The sequence below is a fragment of the Salmo trutta genome, chromosome 13, assembly GCF_901001165.1.
Source record: "Salmo trutta chromosome 13, fSalTru1.1, whole genome shotgun sequence".
In the NCBI taxonomy this organism is placed as follows: Eukaryota; Metazoa; Chordata; class Actinopteri; order Salmoniformes; family Salmonidae; genus Salmo; species Salmo trutta.
Genome location: NC_042969.1, coordinates 86,732,057 through 86,753,030, shown reverse-complemented (window position 1 = coordinate 86,753,030; position 20,974 = coordinate 86,732,057). Strand labels below are relative to the sequence as shown.

General features: G+C 42.6%; 3 protein-coding genes across 3 annotated transcripts in view; 1 reads left to right on the top strand and 2 right to left on the bottom strand.

Moving 5' to 3' along the window:
- LOC115206870 (splicing factor, arginine/serine-rich 15) overlaps nt 1-16,865 on the bottom strand; it is a 42,920-nt gene extending 26,055 nt beyond the window's left edge. The window contains exons 1-10 of the mRNA XM_029774048.1: nt 16,690-16,865; nt 14,560-14,643; nt 14,284-14,328; nt 12,963-13,124; nt 5,882-6,430; nt 5,327-5,479; nt 4,765-5,114; nt 4,310-4,500; nt 4,108-4,208; nt 3,799-3,912 (exon numbers count right to left, since the gene is read on the bottom strand). Of these exons, the coding sequence (XP_029629908.1) occupies nt 3,799-3,912; nt 4,108-4,208; nt 4,310-4,500; nt 4,765-5,114; nt 5,327-5,479; nt 5,882-6,430; nt 12,963-13,124; nt 14,284-14,328; nt 14,560-14,643; nt 16,690-16,719 (1,779 nt within the window). The 5' untranslated portion in view covers nt 16,720-16,865. The remainder of the gene's footprint in view (nt 1-3,798; nt 3,913-4,107; nt 4,209-4,309; nt 4,501-4,764; nt 5,115-5,326; nt 5,480-5,881; nt 6,431-12,962; nt 13,125-14,283; nt 14,329-14,559; nt 14,644-16,689) is intronic.
- Nucleotides 16,866-18,085: 1,220 nt separating this feature from the next.
- mrap (melanocortin 2 receptor accessory protein) lies at nt 18,086-18,866 on the top strand. The gene is made up of 3 exons (XM_029770549.1): nt 18,086-18,253; nt 18,463-18,559; nt 18,763-18,866. The coding sequence occupies exons 1-3, from the start codon at nt 18,136-18,138 to the stop codon at nt 18,821-18,823; spliced, it is 276 nt and encodes a 91-aa protein (XP_029626409.1). The 5' UTR covers nt 18,086-18,135; the 3' UTR covers nt 18,824-18,866.
- Nucleotides 18,867-19,285: 419 nt separating this feature from the next.
- urb1 (URB1 ribosome biogenesis homolog) overlaps nt 19,286-20,974 on the bottom strand; it is a 53,562-nt gene continuing 51,873 nt past the window's right edge. Inside the window, exons 37-38 of the mRNA XM_029773878.1 lie at nt 20,372-20,965; nt 19,286-20,148 (exon numbers count right to left, since the gene is read on the bottom strand). Of these exons, the coding sequence (XP_029629738.1) occupies nt 19,928-20,148; nt 20,372-20,965 (815 nt within the window). The 3' untranslated portion in view covers nt 19,286-19,927. The remainder of the gene's footprint in view (nt 20,149-20,371; nt 20,966-20,974) is intronic.

Here is a 20,974-nt window from a genome sequence, read left to right as displayed (position 1 = left end):
GATATTGTTGTGTTAGGCATTAGTTCAATTTAAAATGTCCCCTTATGATGATGCTTGGGACCTGTTAGTGGTAGATTTGTAATACATTTTTTCAGTTAGGGATTTTTCTTCTCCTAAAATGTTGACAATCCCAATTTAGTTTAAGCGTTACACCCTATCTAAAATAGGCTGATTTTGTCTCCTGAGAAAATGTGACCGTGATCAAATTTGGTTTATAGTCACACGTCAGGTGGCTAAGCTATCTAGGCCTTTTAAATCCAAAATGATTGACTGAAATTAATCAAAATCCCAGTGATGACTGTATGAGTATTTTTTCCATTACAGGGGTAAAGGTCTACACCTTGGAACTCCACATCGAGCCAGCTCAGCCCTGTTCGTTTAAATCGCAGTTGTCTCTGGGTAAAAAACGTTCATGTTTTCATGGGAAAAGGAGTTTGATTTTATCATCATATGACCCAAAGAAGAAGAAAAGAATATCTATTCACATCATATCACAACCCGACAGTTTCTGTTTAACCTGATTCATTACTGTGATACGCTATTAACTAGGGTCCAGGAGTTGGTTAGCCTACTACCAGATCAGGAAAAACCCAAGGAAAACAATTCTTCCCCCACCACTCTGGGACCTATGGTGCCACTTCTGAGATCACCACACAATGTTACAAATGGAAAAACATCTCCTGTTTGTATGATCTACATTCGACATGTTTTAGGTGGTGGGGGATGGGCTAGTGTAGTTTTACGTGGCTCAGTGCAGCCGGAAGTTATTGCAACAATTCAAAATATAACAGGCTGGTAGTGCAATTTCAGGTAAAAACCTCAATAAAACAAGTCTGAAATATTACGAAAATGGCTACACATTTTCACATTTCCAAAATATTGCTCTGCCATTACCCTTTACAGTGCATTCGGAAAGTATTCAGACCCCTTGACTTTTTCCACAGTTCCGTTACAGCCTTATTCTAAAATGAATTAAATCCCCCCCCCCCCCCCCCCCCCCCTTCAATCTACCCACAATACCCCATAATGACAAAGCAAAAACAGGTTTAGTTATTTTTTGCTACATTATTACAAATAACACAAAAATATGACATTTACATAAGTATTCAGACCCTTTACTCAGTACTTTGTTGAAGCACCTTTGGCAGCGATTACAGCCTGGAGTCTTCTTGGGTATGATGCTACAAGCTTGGCACACCTGTATTTGGGGAGTTTCTCCCATTCTTCTCTGCAGATCCTCTCAAGCTCTGTCAGGTTGGATGGGGAGCGTCACTGCACAGCTATTTTCAGGTCTCTCCAGAGATGTTCGATTGTTCAAGTCCAGGCTCTGGCTGAGCCACTGAAGGACATTCAGAGACTTGTCCCAAAGCCACTCCTGCATTGTCTTGGCTGTGATTTAAAGCTAAATAAATTCTGCAGTAGCTGTTTTCAAAGTATTTCTGGAATTTTGTTTCATATCTGGTAATGCACAAAGAAATATGAATCCTAACGTTATAGCTAACCAACCTCGCACAGCAACACTGCCTGTGAGTGAAGTGCTGAGAGATTTGTTTTTAGAAGCAACGCGCACAGGAATAAACGTTGGTATAACTACTAAAATGAGACTTTATCCTTGTGTTTCTTGGATATTTACATTGTTATGTTCACAAGGTAAGTAGTTTTTCAAATGTTTGAGTTGGCTTCCACTACTAAGAGAAGAGAAGTTGTCATCCTGTACTAGTGAGATTCTCATGGGCACACTTGAAGAATGAACATGTCTCATCTGTGATATTTTGGTTTAACCTCTAAGGGATCGGTGTGTGTGTGTGTGTGTGTGTGTGTGTGTCTCCGCAGGACAGTTGAGCTAACGTAGGCTAATGTGATTAGCATCAGGTTGTAAGTAACAAAAAAGAAATCCCAGGACATAGACATATCAGATATGGACAGAAAGCTTAAATTCTTGTTAATCTAACTGCACTGTCCAATTTACAGTAGCTATTACAGTGAAATAATACCATGCTATTGTTTGACAAGAGTGCACAATCATGAAATTGAAAATGTATTAATAAACCAATTAAGCACATATGGGCAGTCTTGATACAATATTTTGTACGGATATACAATGGTTCATTGGATCAGTGTAAAACTTTGCACATACACTGCTGCCACCTAGTGGCCAAATCCTAAATTGCACCTGGGCTGGAATAATACATTATGGCCTTTCTCTTGCATTTCAAAGATGGTAAAAAAAAATAAAAACATGTTTTTGCATTATCTTTTACCAGATCTAATGTGTTATATTCTCCTACATTAATTTCACATTTCCACAAACTTCAAAGTGTTTCCTTTCAAATGGTATCAACAATATGCATATCCTTGCTTCAGGTCCTGAGCTACAGGCAGTTAGATTTGGGTATGTCATTATAGGCGAAAATTGGAAAAAAGGGGTCTGATCCTTTAGGAGGGTTTTAAAGACTCAGGACAACAACAAAAAAATACATTTAATTGAGCAATATACCACATTACTTCTTAATAGTAATGCATTCCTTGTTTTAAAAACATTACTAAGAATGCTCATGATTTTTGGTGTAATCAATGCGGGAAAAATATTTTGCCTGGGTAAAAACCTGAATGACCGGTAGAATTGATCTGCCACAGCAGATGGCAGACATTTATTTTTATTTAAAAAAGTTTGTATTGGGCCTCTGCACATCCACTCTGACTCCGAGCAGAGCAGACAAGCCATTGCCCTAGCGATGGCCACAGACAGAAGAGACCACTTTTGAGGTCTGGTAACAATCGTGGACATTTTTGGGGGGTGAGTAGTTGTCCTTTAATTCACCTAGCAAGAGACTAGCAGCTATTGGTGTTTTTGTACTGTACAATGTTGGCTACATGTGATGACGTGCTTGTTGCACCCTCGACAACTACAATGATTATTATTATTTGACCATGCTGGTCATTTACGAACATTTTAACATCTTGACCATGTTCTGTTATAATATCCACCCGGCACAGCCAGAAGAGGACTGGCCACCCCTCATAGCCTGGTTCCTCTCTAGGTTTCTTCCTAGGTTTTTGGCCTTTCTAGGGAGTTTTTTCCTAGGGAGTTTTTCCTAGCCACCGTGCCTCTTTCACATGCATTGCTTGCTGTTTGGGGTTTTAGGCTGGGTTTCTGTACAGCACTTTGAGATTTCAGCTGATATACGAAGGGCTATATAAATACATTTGATTTGATTTGATGACAGAGTTTGCAACAATAAAAAATGACACGCAATTGATAAAAATCATCATGATATCATTCTGCCAGGTATCATTCTGCCTACTTTACAGTCAACATTTAAAATCGGGAAGGTTTTGTGGGGAAAGCCTCGAGAAATGTTCATTCAAACACAGCATGATGACTGAAATACGCATCAAAGATTCAACGACTTCAAACCAAACTTTTTGAATACCTGGTTTGCATAACCCATTGCTGTTTGAATAAATCTTGATAATAAAATTTAAAAACAAATTGTGAGCCAAAAACTAAAAACGTGACCAGCTACATTTTTTTTCTTCCACTGGCAGCCTAGCGTGTAGCACTGCAAAGTCAAATGGTCGCAAACGGAAGTGTTTTGGTTGCAGTTTTGAACACGGAACAATCTTTTGTGTTATTATTTTATTTTAAATATTGCTTTTAAAAAAAGAGCCAGAGGCCCCATATTTACCAGGGTCTACATTATAAATCAGAATGTTATTTGACAAACTGGCCTGGCCACAAACATTTTATTCGGGGGGAAAAATTGGTTAACGTACATAAATAAATCAAAAAAGTACCTTGATGGCCTTCTGGTTAACCTTGAAGGATCCTCTGCCGAGTTTGTGTAGAGCTCTGTAGGCATCCTGCCTGTGAACCATCACTATGTAGGCACATCCACGAGGAGGGATCATCTGGAGGGGTGAGGGAACAGGTTGGTACTACCTAAGTTGCTCCTAGAGCATTTTTCAAGGTCAACCCCCCCACCACCCCTATTAGTTATACAGAGCACTCCCTTGGTTATTCCTGATGGGCCCTGGTCAAAAGTAGTGCACTATAAAAAAGGATTAGGGTGCCAGTAAGTAGATAAGTGTCAGCTTCATACTTACATTAATGGAGTCTATCTGCCCAAACTCCTCTAGTAAACACATGACGTCCTGCTGAGAAGTCTTCTTGTCTAGCTGGCCCACCCACAGAGTCGTGGTGCAAACTACACAACGAGGGAAACATTCAATATGGGGCCTGGTCAAAAGTAGTAGGGAATAGGGTGCCAATTGGGACGCAGTTCCTTGTGTATCTGACAGTACGTACCACTGAGTGTCTGGCTCTTGACGCTAGGCAGACCTTTCTGTCTGCGGTCTTTGTCCTTCTCTCTCTCCTTCCTCTCCTGCGAGCGGGAGCGAGGGGAGTTCCAGCGACTTTCCCTGGAACGAGACCCGGAGCGTTGGGAGGAGTGTCGGGGCTTCCGCGAGCGAGAGCTGGACCTCTTTCTCCTGGGAGATCTGGAGAGAGATCAAGTGCATTTTAAAAATCACAAACATACTTCACAGTAAAAGGAAATAGGTAAAAGCAAACTGATAAAAGAAATAAAGGATTATTCAAATAACAGTACAATCATGGACTAAAAGCCAAGCTAAAAATGTGGGAAACGGGCAGGGTTCTGTTACAGAGGATCTGTTCATCCTAAACAAAACTTTACAGGTAAAAAAAAAAAAAAGTGTCCTCAACAAAACCAACTGATATCAACCATGGATCCAGCTTCTTACCGAGAGCCAGACCTGGAGCGTGACCTCCTGCCGTGGCCGCGCTGCCTCCCCTCCCTACTATCCCTCCTCCCAGACGGATCTTCTCTTTCTCTGTGGTTTCCCTGGTCCTGGTTCTGCTGGGCAGTGTGCTGGCTTTGGTTGTAACCCTTGTTCAGACCAGTGTATCCTCCACCAGGTGTTTGCTGCCTCCCAGGCTGGCCCATCATATGGCCCTGAAATTGCTGCTCCATGTTGGGCGGCGTTTGACCAGCAAACTGGCCACCGTAAACGTTTCCTGGAACAAGGGAATCCAACTCCTCTTTCTTCACTTCTTCTGGTTCATCGTCATAATCAAAACGGTCCAGGAGTTTCTGAAGACAGACCGCCATAACAACCACAACACCCTGATTTAGCGACACATCCATAACAAATCACACTAGAGTTAACTTAATGTCCGTGACTGACCACCCATTTCAAGGAGGCTTTATGAAAACCACAGAAATGCTGTCCTGTTAGATTTAGGCCTCTTTTAAAAAAATTGTCTGTTGGTCAGAAATTTGCTTTGCGTACAATAATGAATTACCTTAGCTAGTGAGTTATTCTGCTCTGTAGGATGTGTGTGGTGTGTGTTATGCTGGCCTTGGACCATCTGTGAGTGGGTCTGGTCAGACACGGTGTTGGGGACCATAGGCGGAGTCTGTTGTCCTGGCTGGAACCTCAGAAGCATCTTCTGAAGCTGGACACAGACAGGAAGAAATACAATCCAATTACACACAATCCATCAAATCAGTTGCTACCAGCAAGAGAATATCATGTATTTATCCTTTATTAGCCTGGTATAGAAACTTATTTTCAGACGAAGAACTACATTGTTTACAGTAAACAGACAAATGAGTCATGGATGATTGTAGTGAAGAACAAACACTAAAAAGAAAAAACAAGAGACATATTCATTTTTATTTCCTGTCCCAGTCATGTTGTTCTGGGGGTGTATGAGCTAGTACTGTGTCATAGCTATAACAATAGACTTAGTATAACGTCTGACCATGGCAAATTGACAGGTAACCTCTTCGATTAGGAATTAGAATCTCTGACCTGGTATTGTGATGTATACTTTCATTCTATAGCTCTCACTCACCTCGTGTCCCTGTCCGGACTGGAAGAGCTGGGCCACAGCAGCCAGGGCCTCAGGGTTCCGAAGCTGTTGTGGGAGCTGGGGCAGGGCTGCTGCTATGGAGACAGGGGGCTGGGCCTGGTGCTGGGCTGCTATGGAGACAGGGGGCTGGGCCTGGTGCTGGGCTGCTATGGAGACAGGGGGCTGGGCCTGGTGCTGGGCTGCTATGGAGACAGGGGGCTGGGCCTGGTGCTGGGCTGCTATGGAGACAGGGGACTGGGCCTGGTGCTGGGCTGCTGCTGCTATGGAGACAGGGGGCTGGGCTGCTGCTGCTATGGAGACAGGGGGCTGGGCTGCTGCAATAGAGGCACTGGGGACTGTGGGCTGGGCTGCTGCTATGGAGACTGGGGGCTGGGCTGCTGCTATGGAGACTGTGGGCTGGGCCTGGAGGTCCTCCTGGGGGGAGGGAGCAAGGACGAAAGAGCCAGTAGCCATGTCCAACAGGGGCTGGACGACGTCCATCTCAAACACAGCGTTCTTCTGCCACAGGTTGAGAACACGGATGATCTTACTCTGCATAGAGAGAGAGAGAGAGAGAGAGAGAGAGAGAAAAAGAGAGAGAGAGGGGATAAGAACCCATAATGATAGAAGTTTACAGTTACACTTTAGGTTGTCCGTTGACTACCACCCCTGCCTGGCCCAATAGTAATTAGCTGACTACCACCTACACCTGGCCCAATAGTAATTAGCTGACTACCACCTACACCTGGCCCAATAGTAATTAGTTTACCACCCACACATGGCCCAATAGTAATTAGCTGACTACCACCTACACCTGGCCCAATAGTAATTAGCTGACTACCACCTACACCTGGCCCAATAGTAATTAGCTGACTACCACCAACACCTGGCCCAATAGTAATTAGTTTACCACCCACACATGGCCCAATAGTAATTAGCTGACTACCACCTACACCTGGCCCAATATTAATTAGCTGATTACCAACTTCACCTGGCCCAATAGTAATTAGCTGACTACCACCCATACCATGCCCAATAGTAATTAGCTGACTACCACCCACACCAAGTATGGAGTGAGCATGATGCTGGTGAATTTGCATGTCCCGTGTAAGTGGTAACGATGAGTCAAACATCTTATCCTAATTACCACCCCTGCCTGGCCCAATAGTAATTAGCTGACTACCACCTACACCTGGCCCAATAGTAATTAGCTGACTACCACCCCTGCCTGGCCCAATAGTAATTAGCTGACTACCACCTACACCTGGCCCAATAGTAATTAGCTGACTACCACCTACACCTGGCCCAATAGTAATTAGCTGACTACCACCTACAGCTGGCCCAATAGTAATTAGCTGACTACCACCTACACCTGGCCCAATAGTAATTAGTTTACCACCTACACCTGGCCCAATAGTAATTAGCTGACTACCACCTACACCTGGCCCAATAGTAATTAGCTGACTACCACCCCTGCCTGGCCCAATAGTAATTAGCTGACTACCACCTACACCTGGCCCAATAGTAATTAGCTGACTACCACCTACAGCTGGCCCAATAGTAATTAGCTGACTACCACCTACACCTGGCCCAATAGTAATTAGCTGACTACCACCTACACCTGGCCCAATAGTAATTAGCTGACTACCACCTACACCTGGCCCAATAGTAATTAGCTGACTACCACCTACACCTGGCCCAATAGTAATTAGCTGACTACCACCCACACCTGGTCCCAATAGTAATTAGTTTACCACCCACACCTGGCCCAATAGTAATTAGCTGACTACCACCTACACCTGGCCCAATAGTAATTAGCTGACTACCACCCACACCTGGCCCAATAGTAATTAGCTGACTACCACCTACACCTGGCCCAATAGTAATTAGCTGACTACCACCTACACCTGACCCAATAGTAATTAGCTGACTACCACCTACACCTGGCCCAATAGTAATTAGTTTACCACCCACACCTGGCCCAATAGTAATTAGCTGACTACCACCTACACCTGGCCCAATAGTAATTAGCTGACTACCACCTACACCTGGCCCAATAGTAATTAGCTGACTACCACCTACACCTGGCCCAATAGTAATTAGCTGACTACCACCTACACCTGGCCCAATAGTAATTAGTTTACCACCTACACTTGGCCCAATAGTAATTAGTTTACCCCCTACACATGGCCCAATAGTAATTAGCTGACTACCACCCATGCCTGGCCCAATAGTAATTAGCTGACTACCACCTACACCTGGCCCAATAGTAATTAGCTGACTACCACCCACACCTGGCCCAATAGTAATTAGCTGACTACCACCTACACCTGGCCCAATAGTAATTAGCTGACTACCACCTACACCTGGCCCAATAGTAATTAGCTGACTACCACCTACACCTGGCCCAATAGTAATTAGCTGACTACCACCTACACCTGGCCCAATAGTAATTAGCTGACTACCACCCACACCTGGCCCAATAGTAATTAGCTGATTACCACCTACACCTGGCCCAATAGTAATTAGCTGATTACCACCTACACCTGGCCCAATAGTAATTAGCTGACTACCACCCACACCTGACCCAATAGTAATTAGTTTACCACCTACACCTGGTCCAATAGTAATTAGCTGACTACCACCTACACCTGGCCCAATAGTAATTAGCTGACTACCACCTACACCTGGCCCAATAGTAATTAGCTGACTACCACCCACACCTGGCCCAATAGTAATTAGCTGATTACCACCTACACCTGGCCCAATAGTAATTAGCTGATTACCACCTACACCTGGCCCAATAGTAATTAGCTGACTACCACCCACACCTGACCCAATAGTAATTAGTTTACCACCTACACCTGGCCCAATAGTAATTAGCTGACTACCACCCACACCTGACCCAATAGTAATTAGTTTACCACCTACACCTGGCCCAATAGTAATTAGCTGATTACCAACTTCACCTGGCCCAATAGTAATTAGCTGACTACCACCCACACCAAGTATGGAGTGAGCATGATGCTGGTGAATTTGCATGTCCCGTGTAAGTGGTAACGATGAGTCAAACATCTTATCCTAATTATTTGACACATTTATTTATTTTCTTTCGCCCGTTTCATATTACCAGCCACGCGGAATCGTGGCGTATAGTAGACCATTTATTGTGTGTTGATTGGCGACCGAACAGGAAGTGTTGACTAGTTTATAAACGGTGTCAAACTGACTGAATAAAAACCCTCTCTTATATCCCTTTGCTATTCATGAATCATTACCATGTGGTTATATGTCCATAGTATCACATCAGGGCAGTAAACCAAAGAATTTCCCAGGTTTCCTTTCCTAGGACGTCAGGGCCTCGCCAGACAGTGATGCTGGAGTGAGTGACTCGTCTCGTTAGTCAGTGTAACTTACCGAATCGCATCTGTGAGGGAGCCGTTCATTTGACTCCCTAATTTGCGTAGGCTACTGATATTGGCCCCGAGGCTTTTTGGTGATTATTCTGAAAACATTTGATGAAGATGGTGAATCATCACTGCAGGAACAATAGGTAGACGAGAGCCTCATTCTGGTCCAAATATGATCATTAGGGCCCTCAAGGAATCCAGAACATTACAATAGAATGTATTGACCTCAGCAGTGAATCAACTAAATGTATTGAAAATGAATTAGTTTCACCAAGTGAACAGAAAGCATCAGTGATTTGTTTTTCCTGCAACGAGAACGTGCGTCCGTGTGTGTGTGTGCGCAGTGCGTGTGACTACCACTTTGCGTAGCTGTTAGCGATGACGCTAATGAAAACAGTCTTCTGGTAGGTAGAAAGGCTTTCTTAACTTCTCTAGGGTATGTGGGACGATAGCGTCCCACCTCGCCAACAGCCAGTGAAATAGCAGAGCGCCAAATTCAAAACAACAAAAATCTCATAATTCTAATTTCTCACACACACAATTTTAAAGATAATCTTCTCGTTAATCCAACCACACTGTCCGATTTCAAAAAGGCTTTACGGCGAAAGCATAGCATTAGAATATGTTAGGACAGCACCTAGACAAGAAAAACCCCACAGCCATTTTCCAAACAAGGAGAGGCGTCACAAAAACCAGAAATACAGCTAAAATTAATCACTAACCTTTGATGATCTTCATCAGATGGCACTCATAGGACTTCATGTTACACAATACATGTATGTTTTGTTCGATAAAGTTCATATTTATATCCAGAAACCCCATTTTACATTGGCGTGTAATGTTCAGAAATGTTTTGCCTCCCAAAACTTCCGGTGAATGAGCACATCAATTTACAGAAATACTCATCATAAACGTTGATAAAATATTCAACTGTTATTCAAAGAATTATAGATACACTTCTCCTTAATGCAACCACTGTGTCAGATTTAAAAAAGTGCTTTACAACGAAAGCACACTTTGCAATAATCTGAGTACGGCGCTCAGTCACAAAACCAAATCCGCCATTTTGTGGAGTCAACAAAACTCAGAAAAAGCATTATAAATATTCACTTACCTTTGATGATCTTCATCGGAATGCACTCCCAGTAATCCCAGTTCCACAATAAATGTTCATTTGTTTCGATAAAGTCCATCCTTTATGTCCAAATACCTCCTTTTTGTTCGCGCGTTCAGTCGAGTAATCCAAATCCACTGTGCTCGCGCAGTAAATTCAGACCAAAAGTCAAAAAAGTTATTACAGTTAGTAGAAACATGTCAAACAATATATAGAATCAATCTTAAGGATGTTTTTATCATAAATCTTCCATAATATTCCAACCGGACGATTCCTTTTCTTGAAAAAAGAGAAGGAACACAGCTAACTCTCACTGGAGCACACGCCACTGAGCTCATGTCATTTTCTCAGTCATCTGATTCCAATGGCTCTTATTCTCTCCCCATTCACAGTAGAAGCATGAAACAACATTCTAAAGACTGTTGACATCTAGTGGAAGCCTTAGGAAGTGCAAAATGACCCCACAGACACTGTATATTGGATAGGGAATCACTTGAAAACTTCAAACCTCAGATTTCCACACTTCCTGGTTGGATTTTTTCTCAGGTTTTTGCCTGCCATATGAGTTCTGTTATACTCACAGACATCAATCAAACAGTTTTAGAAACTTCAGAGTGTTTTCTATCCAAATCTACTAATAATATGCATATCTTAGCTTCTGGGACTGAGTAGCAGGCAGTTTACTCTGGGCACCTTCTTCATCCGGACGTCAAAATACTGCCCCCTACCCAAGAGAGGTTAAAAACCTTCTCAATTGAATGTTAACTACAAAGTAGACTAGGCTTACCTGGCAGAAAGATATGATTATTTGAATCAATCAAGTGGGTATTTGTTTTGCGAACTCTACCATATCATGTTCACTACAAAAACACCACTAAACAGCCTCTTGCTAGGTGTGTATTTGAATTAAAGGGTAACTACATCCAAAAATTCTCTGATTTTACCAGACCTCAAAAGTGGTCTTCTAATGTGGTTTAAGCATTGTTGTGGACTTATAACATGTACATTTGTTGTTTTTCTATGAAAATTGGTAACTTTGCGAGTAAACACCTGAAAAAACAAACTGAAACTTGGGGAAACTAAACCTTTTATTTTTCAAGATAATGTAGGCTATTTGATTCATTTTTGCTTCAATAAAATACAGAATTTGAAGAACAAACATTGTGGCAATTGTTATCTTGCAGAAAAACAATAAGACTAATCTCAAGAGATGTATTAATGTTCCTGATCATATAGGCCTAGGTGATATCCAAAACTAGCAAAAACACTGAATTCACACATTGTCATTTCAAAATGGTAACGTTGTGTCTTTCTACACAATACGACAACACATTTCTCCAACCGGTAAACTCAATAGAGTATTCAATAATTATACCAGAGGCCGAAGCAGAGGTCCTTCAGCAAAGCCCCGCCGGCCCGGAGATGCCTGGCTGGCTATGTTTTCTTTAGTAGGCATGGCCTACTACATGAAGCCTCCAATACCACGAGCAAAGATGATGTCAGTCACTAAATCAGCAATAAAAGCTATCAAGATAACTTAGGCCAACATTAGAGCAACGTGTGTGTGTGTGTAGACTGTGTATACTGTATAAGGAGCACTGTCCTGTTATCTGATAAGTTGAGTGTCTCATTGGAAAATAAAATACCGGTGCAGGTATTTTTCTGATGCTAAAATGTGACCTTGTATAAATTCACACCATGAAACATTTCAACATTGGAAACACTTATCTTCCTGTTGGTGTTGAAGATGATGAATATGGGGTTGAATTGTTTTACATTTCCCTTTAATGTTGGACTATCATTTGACTTGCAATATTTAAGTAAATAGCTTCTTCAAAATAAGGTGAGGAAAATAATATTGTCCAACCCATCGGGTATCTCACCGCAGCCTCATACGCCATGTCTTGAAATATGCCGATAGACGGATTAAAAAGTAAACATGCATGGTAATACTTCTGACAGGAGTCTTTCTAACTCTGTCCATAACGTTGACGTCATAACATTCCCAGAAGGCCTGAATTACTGAGTCGCCGTTAGTTTTAAACTTCAGCCAAGACTCTGTCGTTGTGCTGTAGAATTAGTGAAATTTTGTTTCTTGTATAATACATCCTATACATTCATTTATACTGGATTAAACATACGTTTTCATTAACTGTAATTTCATTCAGTATGTTCCAACATCTTATGCCAATATCAATTCTATTTAAGTCTTGGTTCCAATCGTTTATATTTTTTTTCTAAGAGATTGTCAGATGGATAGGCTTTTTGCAAGATTTTGTATATCTTACGAGTATCTTTTTCTTGACTCAAATAGGATTCCCTCAACATTGTGCTGATGTTCAAAAGCTTCAATCATCCATGATTCAACAACTACTGACTAACTGAATACAACGCTCCACGACTAAACGTATACGACCATCCATGGCTAACTGAACACAATCATCCATGACTAAACTACTGATTAGTGTGTCAGTGCTAGAACACAAACTGTGCATCGCTGACTTTGTGTAGCACCCCCCCCCCCCCCAAAAAAACAAAAACAGCTACAGTAGTAACCTACCTTGTCATCGTGTGGACAAAGATAGAGGTTCTGGAAGGTCGGGGTGAAGTTCTTTTGGAACCTGGGTCCGTAGACGTCCTTGTCCACTCCAAACTGGTGTCGGGACTGTCGGACTATAGAATCCACCACGTATAGGCCAGGAACCTTCAGCTCTGGCTTACACTTGAGGAACAAGGCTCAGATTTTATTATCATCATCATTAGTATTTCTACCTTATCACTGGTCTACAAATTACAATAAGGGTCAAAACCTTAAAATGTTTTATAACCATTTTATAAAAGAGTAAAAACTTTAGTTTTTGTTTTATGGTTTCCAGGGCTGAAGCCTTCCGCATGCTTCAGTTCGGCTGGCGCCTATAAGCAAACCGAACGAGCGTGCTCGCATACTCGCTTGAAAAAACAAGAAAAAAAAGCAGCAATAGTACTGTTTGTCCATCTTGAGATGCATTAGCCAGTATACACTTCCTCAAAATAGTCAGAATTAATCTAAGACACCTCAAAAAAATATGTAATTGGTTTAAAAAAAAATTTTGCAGAGATTTTAGTCACACAATTTTACATCTACCTAATATGTTTGAAATACTTGCACAAATTTGAATGAAATATTTGTCTCTCATTGAATGAGAAACACAATTTTAGAATCCCTACTGTTGACAAATCAATGATGAAGGGACGTAGACTTCAGCTTCCCTAGCTTCAGGCTTGCCTAGCTTCAGGCTTCCCTAGCTTCAGGCTTCCCTAGCTTCAGGCTTCCCTAGCTTCAGGCTTGCCTCGAGAGAGAAAAAAGAATGTGCGCACGAACAGCCCGAAATAATAACTTCGCCAAAGACTAAAACAAATAAAAACGTCACAAAATATGCACAAACTGTTCCGGATGGGCAACATGCGGACGACTTTAGGCTTCTGGCATCGTCTGAAAGCAAAGCGGACGACTTTAGGCTACTGGCATCGTCTGAAAGCAAAGCGGACGACTTTAGGCTACTGGCATCGTCTGAAAGCAAAGCGGACGACTTTAGGCTACTGGCATCGTCTGAAAGCAAAGCGGACGACTTTAGGCTACTGGCATCGTCTGAAAGCAAAGCGGACGACTTTAGGCTACTGGCATCGTCTGAAAGCAAAGCGGACGACTTTAGGCTACTGGCATCGTCTGAAAGCAAAGCGGACGACTTTAGGCTACTGGCATCGTCTGAAAGCAAAGCGGACGACTTTAGGCTACTGGCATCGTCTGAAAGCAAAGCGGACGACTTTAGGCTACTGGCATCGCCTGAAAGCAAAGCGACCCCACTCTTGATAGTTCCATGGTTGTTTTTCCCATGACTTACCTTCTTGATGAACTTCTCCACAATCTGGACGACATGCTTGTATAGCTGAGGAGGGGGACATGAAACAAGATGAAAATGTGTCCTGGTGTGAATTTAGACATGGTCACATTTTAGCATAAGAAGAAGAAGAAAAAAACTTCACCAGTATTTCATTTTTCCAATGAGACACTAATCTGATAAATGAACAGGACAGTGGTCCTTATACAGTATACACAGTCTACCTACACACACACACACACACACACACACGTTGCTCTTAATGTTGATCTAACTTACCTTGATAGCCTTGATTGCTGATTTAGTAACTGACATCATCTTTGCTCGTGATATTGGAGGCTTCATGTCAATCATGGCGAATAACTATAGTTAGAGGAAAACGAATAATACCTTTAGTTAGCACCTGAACGAGGTCATCTAATCCAGACCACATCCAAAACGCACCTGAACGAGTTCATCTAATCCAGACCCCATCCAAAACGCACCTGAACGAGTTCATCTAATCCAGACCCCATCCAAAACGCACCTGAACGAGTTCATCTAATCCAGACCCCATCCAAAACGCACCTGAACGAGTTCATCTAATCCAGACCCCATCCAAAACGCACCTGAACGAGTTCATCTTATCCAGACCACATAAAAATAATCCAAAAATCACCTGAACGAGTTCATCTAATCCAGACCCCATCCAAAACGCACCTGAACGAGTTCATCTAATCCAGACCACATCCAAAACGCACCTGAACGAGTTCATCTAATCCAGACCACATCCAAAACTCACATGAACGAGTTCATCTAATCCAGACCACATCCAAAACGCACCTGAACGAGTTCATCTAATCCAGACCACATCCAAAACTCACATGAACGAGTTCATCTAATCCAGACCACATCCAAAACGCACCTGAACGAGTTCATCTAATCCAGACCCCATCCAAAACGCACCTGAACGAGTTCATCTTATCCAGACCACATAAAAATAATCCAAAAATCACCTGAACGAGTTCATCTAATCCAGACCCCATCCAAAACGCACCTGAACGAGTTCATCTAATCCAGACCACATCCAAAACGCACCTGAACGAGTTCATCTAATCCAGACCACATCCAAAACTCACCTGAACGAGTTCATCTAATCCAGACCACATCCAAAACGCACCTGAACGAGTTCATCTAATCCAGACCACATAAAATCATCCAAAACTCACATGAACGAGTTCATCTAATCCAGACCACATAAAATCATCCAAAACTCACATGAACGAGTTCATCCAATCCAGACCACATAAAAATAATCCAAAACTCACATGAACGAGTTCATCCAATCCAGACCACATAAAAAATAATCCAAAACTCACATGAACGAGTTCATCCAATCCAGACCACATAAAAATCATCCAAAACTCACATGAACGAGTTCATCCAATCCAGACCACATAAAAATTATCCAAAACTCACCGTTGTATATTATAACCAGTTACACCAAAGTTTAGAGAGTAAGGGTAGACAGATAATCATTGGAGAAAGAAAAAAAATAAAAAGACACTCGATGCATCTACAATTAACACATGGTGTATATACAGGCAAATGGCAAACATATACAACGTGGGAAATGATGCAGCCCATGTTTTGAATTAGGCTATAAAAAGTAACCGTTGACGGGGATATAAATGGCTAGTGTAGTCATCTACAAGAAGAAAACAGCTAGCTACCTACAACAACGCTAGCTACCCCACAACACTTTAGTTATATTAACGAATAGTTGTTATTTCAGACAAAATAACTTTGTACATAGAAACAACTGAGAAACTAACGTTAGCAAACGTGTAGTTACATAACCTGTGTTGCGTTTCCTTTTAACGAAACCACCACCTAGCCGTTAGCTAGCTACTTAGTTAGCTCAATGAGGATCCATTGGCTTATGTACTAATACAGGCCGACACTATCAACCCAACAAAACAGAAATCTGGCCGTACAATAAAGTTCACATTATCAACTGTTTCTGTCATGGTCTGTGCATTAATTATGAGAGACCAGCAATAAAACTCAAAGACTGATGATCCATCTTAGGTTAACAAAAACAAAGTTCTCCATCTGGCATCATAGCTTTTAGCTAGCTAGCTAACGTTAGCTGCGTAGCCATGTTTGAGTTGATTGGAAAGGTCACAAGCGGGTAGCAGCTAACCAACGTTTGATTTGCTATTAAATTAATATATTGTCCTTCTGGTGGGCTAGATCATTTTAGTAACATGGCAAACATTGGGCTAAATTGGGACATCTTTGATCATATAACTAGCTAACTACATTTGGTTAGCCAGCAGAGATATCTGCCTCTAGGTTAGCTAGCTTAGCTAGCAATGTAGTTAGCTAAGCGAAAACGACAGCTACAAAAACAGCTTCATATTTTACCTCCAAGTTGAAAGCGTTGACGGAATCCATACTTATTTGTTGATGTGCCGATCAACTATCCTTATAAATGAGTAATATGTGGTGATTTAGCTAGCTAGCTGTGTTTATATATTCGTAGCAAACATCAGCTCTTGTTGCTAGCCCGTGGATCCACTTGTCGATAACAGGTATGGCCAAAACGAAGATTTGGAGAAATAATCCAAGATAGAAAGCCGGTCGTTTCCAACGGGAGCAAATGAATCATAGTGGGCAGAGCCAAGGACAAGCTAGTGAGATCCTATTGGCGCGTTCTAGCATGTATTTGCATATTTCCGTTAGGGAAACGCCTACTCTATGAAGTGCGCATGTGCAATAACTAAATTCGCCCCTGCACTCTTAAAACAACGCAATTTTTTAAATAAACTTTGGCAAAGGATAAAGTCTACATCAGGCAGTCCGTTTTGTTTGTTATATATCCTCCTTTTTGAAACCGAAAACTGTATGGAGATCCAATGTTTCATCGATGAGAAAATTAGCAGATTGTCGGTCAAAATTCATTTCGCTTTATCTCCCACTGGGCTTCCTCTCATCACCATATTTGGTAGTGAGTGGAACCGCTTACCGGATGCTTCACATTTATACATCCGATAAAATATCTGGTGCATTGTTCTGTGGCCAAAACGTTTACGAGGGAAAAACATATTGGAACGCAGAACCAAATTCTCGCGATGACACCCCACAGATGTGAATCAGGACAATATTCAAGAGTTTATCACAAATAGAGAATGGTGATAAATTGATAATTTATAGTAACTCAATTATGCTAATCATAAAGATCGATGGGTATTTCAAGGGCAGCCGACAACAACATAAGAAAGCTGTACAAAGGAAATTTGAAAATTAAGTGACACATAAGCTACATTGTATTTCTATGAGCCACCCATAGTTGAGATTATGAGATCTATACATAAATCCGTTTTTTTTTTTTTTTTAGATCTATACATAAGTCCCTTGTTTTTAAAGTTGTTTTATCATGAACTCGGTTTGAGAGAGAGACAGACAGGGAGGGAGCGAGAGAGACAGGGCAGAAGAGAGAGAGCGACAGGGCAGGAGAGAGAGAGCGACAGGGCAGGAGAGAGAGAGCGAACAACAGGGCAGGAGAGAGAGAGAGCGACAGGGCATTAGAGAGAGAGCTACAGGGCAGGAGAGAGAGAGAGCGACAGGGCATTAGAGAGAGAGCTACAGGGCAGGAGAGAGAGAGAGCGACAGGGCATTAGAGAGAGAGCTACAGGGCAGGAGAGAGAGCGACAGGGCAGGAGAGAGAGAGCGACAGGGCAGGAGAGAGAGAGCGACAGGGCATTAGAGAGAGAGCGACAGGGCAGGAGAGAGAGTGACAGGGCAGGAGAGAGACTGACAGAGGGAGAGCACAATACATCTGAGAGGAAAGGCATTCCTACACGACTGACCATGAGGATGATAAACTCCACTAACTCCTCACAGGATTCATGGAGATACGAGTGGGAATATTACTACGATTACCTAGACCCAATACCAGTGGACGAGCGCAAACTGAAATATAACAAGTGTGAGTATTAGAAAGGCTTCCTTTACCATCATCCCTTAGGGTGTATCCCAAATGGCACCCTATTCCCTATGTAGTCCACTACTTTTGACCAGGACCCATAAGTTGTGCACTATACGGGTCAAAAGTAGTGGACTATAAAGGGAATAGGATGCCATTTGGAACAAAGACTTGCAGCGATACTAACATTGTCTCTCTTTTCCCTCCTTCAGACTTGATAGTGATCATATTCTGGATCAGTCTGGCTGCTTTCGTGGGATTCCTGTTTGTCATTTTGACTTTCATGTCCCGCTCAGTCAGTCTACCCAAGTAAGTGTTCCTTTCAGTCTCATACAATCAAGTTCCTGAATACAATGTATTTCAGGTCATGTTTTACAGACAGATGAGTATTTATGATGCTTTGAATCTGAAAGGCTGATAAGGTTAATTGTTAAGTCTCACTGATGGGAAAACCAGAAGAGAGTTTCCTACTTGCACCTGTTTAATGGAAATGTATTGTATTTTCTGTGCAGAGCTCACAGTTCTAAAAAGTCCAAGAAATCATGGAGGAAGCCTAGATCCAATTCTGCTTGATGGAGAACACCTGATCTGGTTTCTGCTTTATCCCAACCCCTCTGAAACACAGAGACAGAGAGACAGAGAGACAGAGAGACAGAGAGACAGAGAGACAGAGAGACAGAGAGACAGACAGACAGACAGACAGACAGACAGACACACAGACACACAGACACACAGACACACAGACACACAGACACACAGACACACAGACACACAGACACACAGACACACAGACACACGTTGGGAGCAGAAGGCAGTCAGTGCAGAGCCCAAAGAGGAATTTTAGGGGTTAAGTACCTCAAGGACACACTGGCAGGATATGGCATTTGGAACATCACTGCTGTGGTCTGATGGAAGATTTCTCAACTCTTCAGAACTATTATAAAACAGATGTAACATCGACTATCTGCAATGTAATAGCCTGGTTACAAAGTGGGATTTCTATGTTTCTATTCAAAATACAAGACCACACCAAAACAGTTTTACAACATTTAATAAAAGAGAAGTGAATGTTTTGAACAATAAATGAAATGAATGACTTACATAACACACAACTTCTTTTAGGAAATTCAGATGCAAAATAATGAGGCTTCCATTTTATGAGTGAATACCATTTTCAAATTTGTGAAAGCGTTCCACAGGGTTGCTGGCCCATGTTGACTAATGCTTCCCCACAGTTGTGTCAAGTTGGCTGGATGTCCTTTAGGTGGTGGACCATTCTTGATACACACGGGAAACTGTTGACCATGGAAAAACCCAGCAGCGTTGCAGTTCTTGAAACAAACCGGTGCGCTTGGCACCTACTACCATACCCCGTTCAAAGGAACTTAAATATTTTGTTGTTCCTATTCACTCCCTGATTGGCACACAAACACAATACTTCTTTAACCCGTCCTCCTCCCCTTCATCTACACTGATTTGAAGTGGATTTAACAGGTGACATCCAATAAGGGATCATAGCTTTCACCTGGTCAGTCTAGGCCATGGAAAGAGCAGATGTTCTTAATGTTTTGTACACTCAGTGTAGTTCAGTACTTTTTGACCAGAGACCGTGCACGGACCCTGGTTAAGAAATAGTGTACTCAATAGGGTGTAATGTGGGCCACAGCTATTTAACCCCTATGGTGCAACAGTAGACTGCAGTCCTGAGAGGAGGTCACTACAGATGGTTCTGAGGGCTGTGTGTGTCTGGGAACGTCGTTTGGACTTTTTCTTCTGGTCCTTGGTCCCTATAGAACCCTGGATTTCATTCACCACTCTGACGTGGTTCAGGAACAGCTCTGGGCTCTTCGCTCCGCTCCACATCTCATGGATGTACAGAGACAGCAACATCAGACCTTCTGGAGGAGGAGATCCAGATAAACAACAACAACAACAACGTATGAGACGTATCATTTCCTTCCATTTCCAAGCAACACAAGTGATGCAACCAGTTTCAATGTAACTTTTTTTTCTGGGAATTTGTATCTATACCTGATGTTATTTTACAAACCACTGCAATCTCCCCTGTTACGGTACAATAAATATTGAAGATAAAGTTAATCTGAATCGGTCATCTCTTACCCTTCGTGGTCTGGTCATCACATGTTGTTCCTAGGGAGCATGCTGTGAGTACGGCCCTGTGCAGGTCACTGTCAGCGCAGCCTCTAGCCTCCAGGAGCTGGGTCATAATGTTGGTGAACAGCTGGATGTGCTCTACCCTGGAAGAGATCTGGGCCTGAGGCTCACAGGCCTGGTGATAGATACAGAGCAGGTCCAGTCTCACAGCAGGGTCAGCCAGCACCATGTCCACTATGACTCTGTGAGGCAGGACAGTCTTCTGGAACCAGCGAAGGAAGTGGACTGTCCTTTTGTCCTCGTAGGTGGAGGCTCCCTCCACCAAGGAGTTCAGGAACCACCTGGTGAGAAGATGGGCTGTGGTGTTGGCCAGGGGGGTAGAGGTGGGAGTATGGGGGTCAGGGGAGGGACAGGCAAGAGAGACAGGCACCCAGTGGGTAAAGATATTCCTGAGGTGAGGAGTACACTTCTCCAGCAGAGTCTTCTCCTCCTCTTGTCTCTCTACCTCTCCTTCCTCCCCCTGTTCCTTTGGTCGGGAGTTAGAGCGGGCCTGGGCCTGGACAGAGGAGCTTCTTCCTCGGCCTTTCTCCCTGCCCGACCCTGAGGATG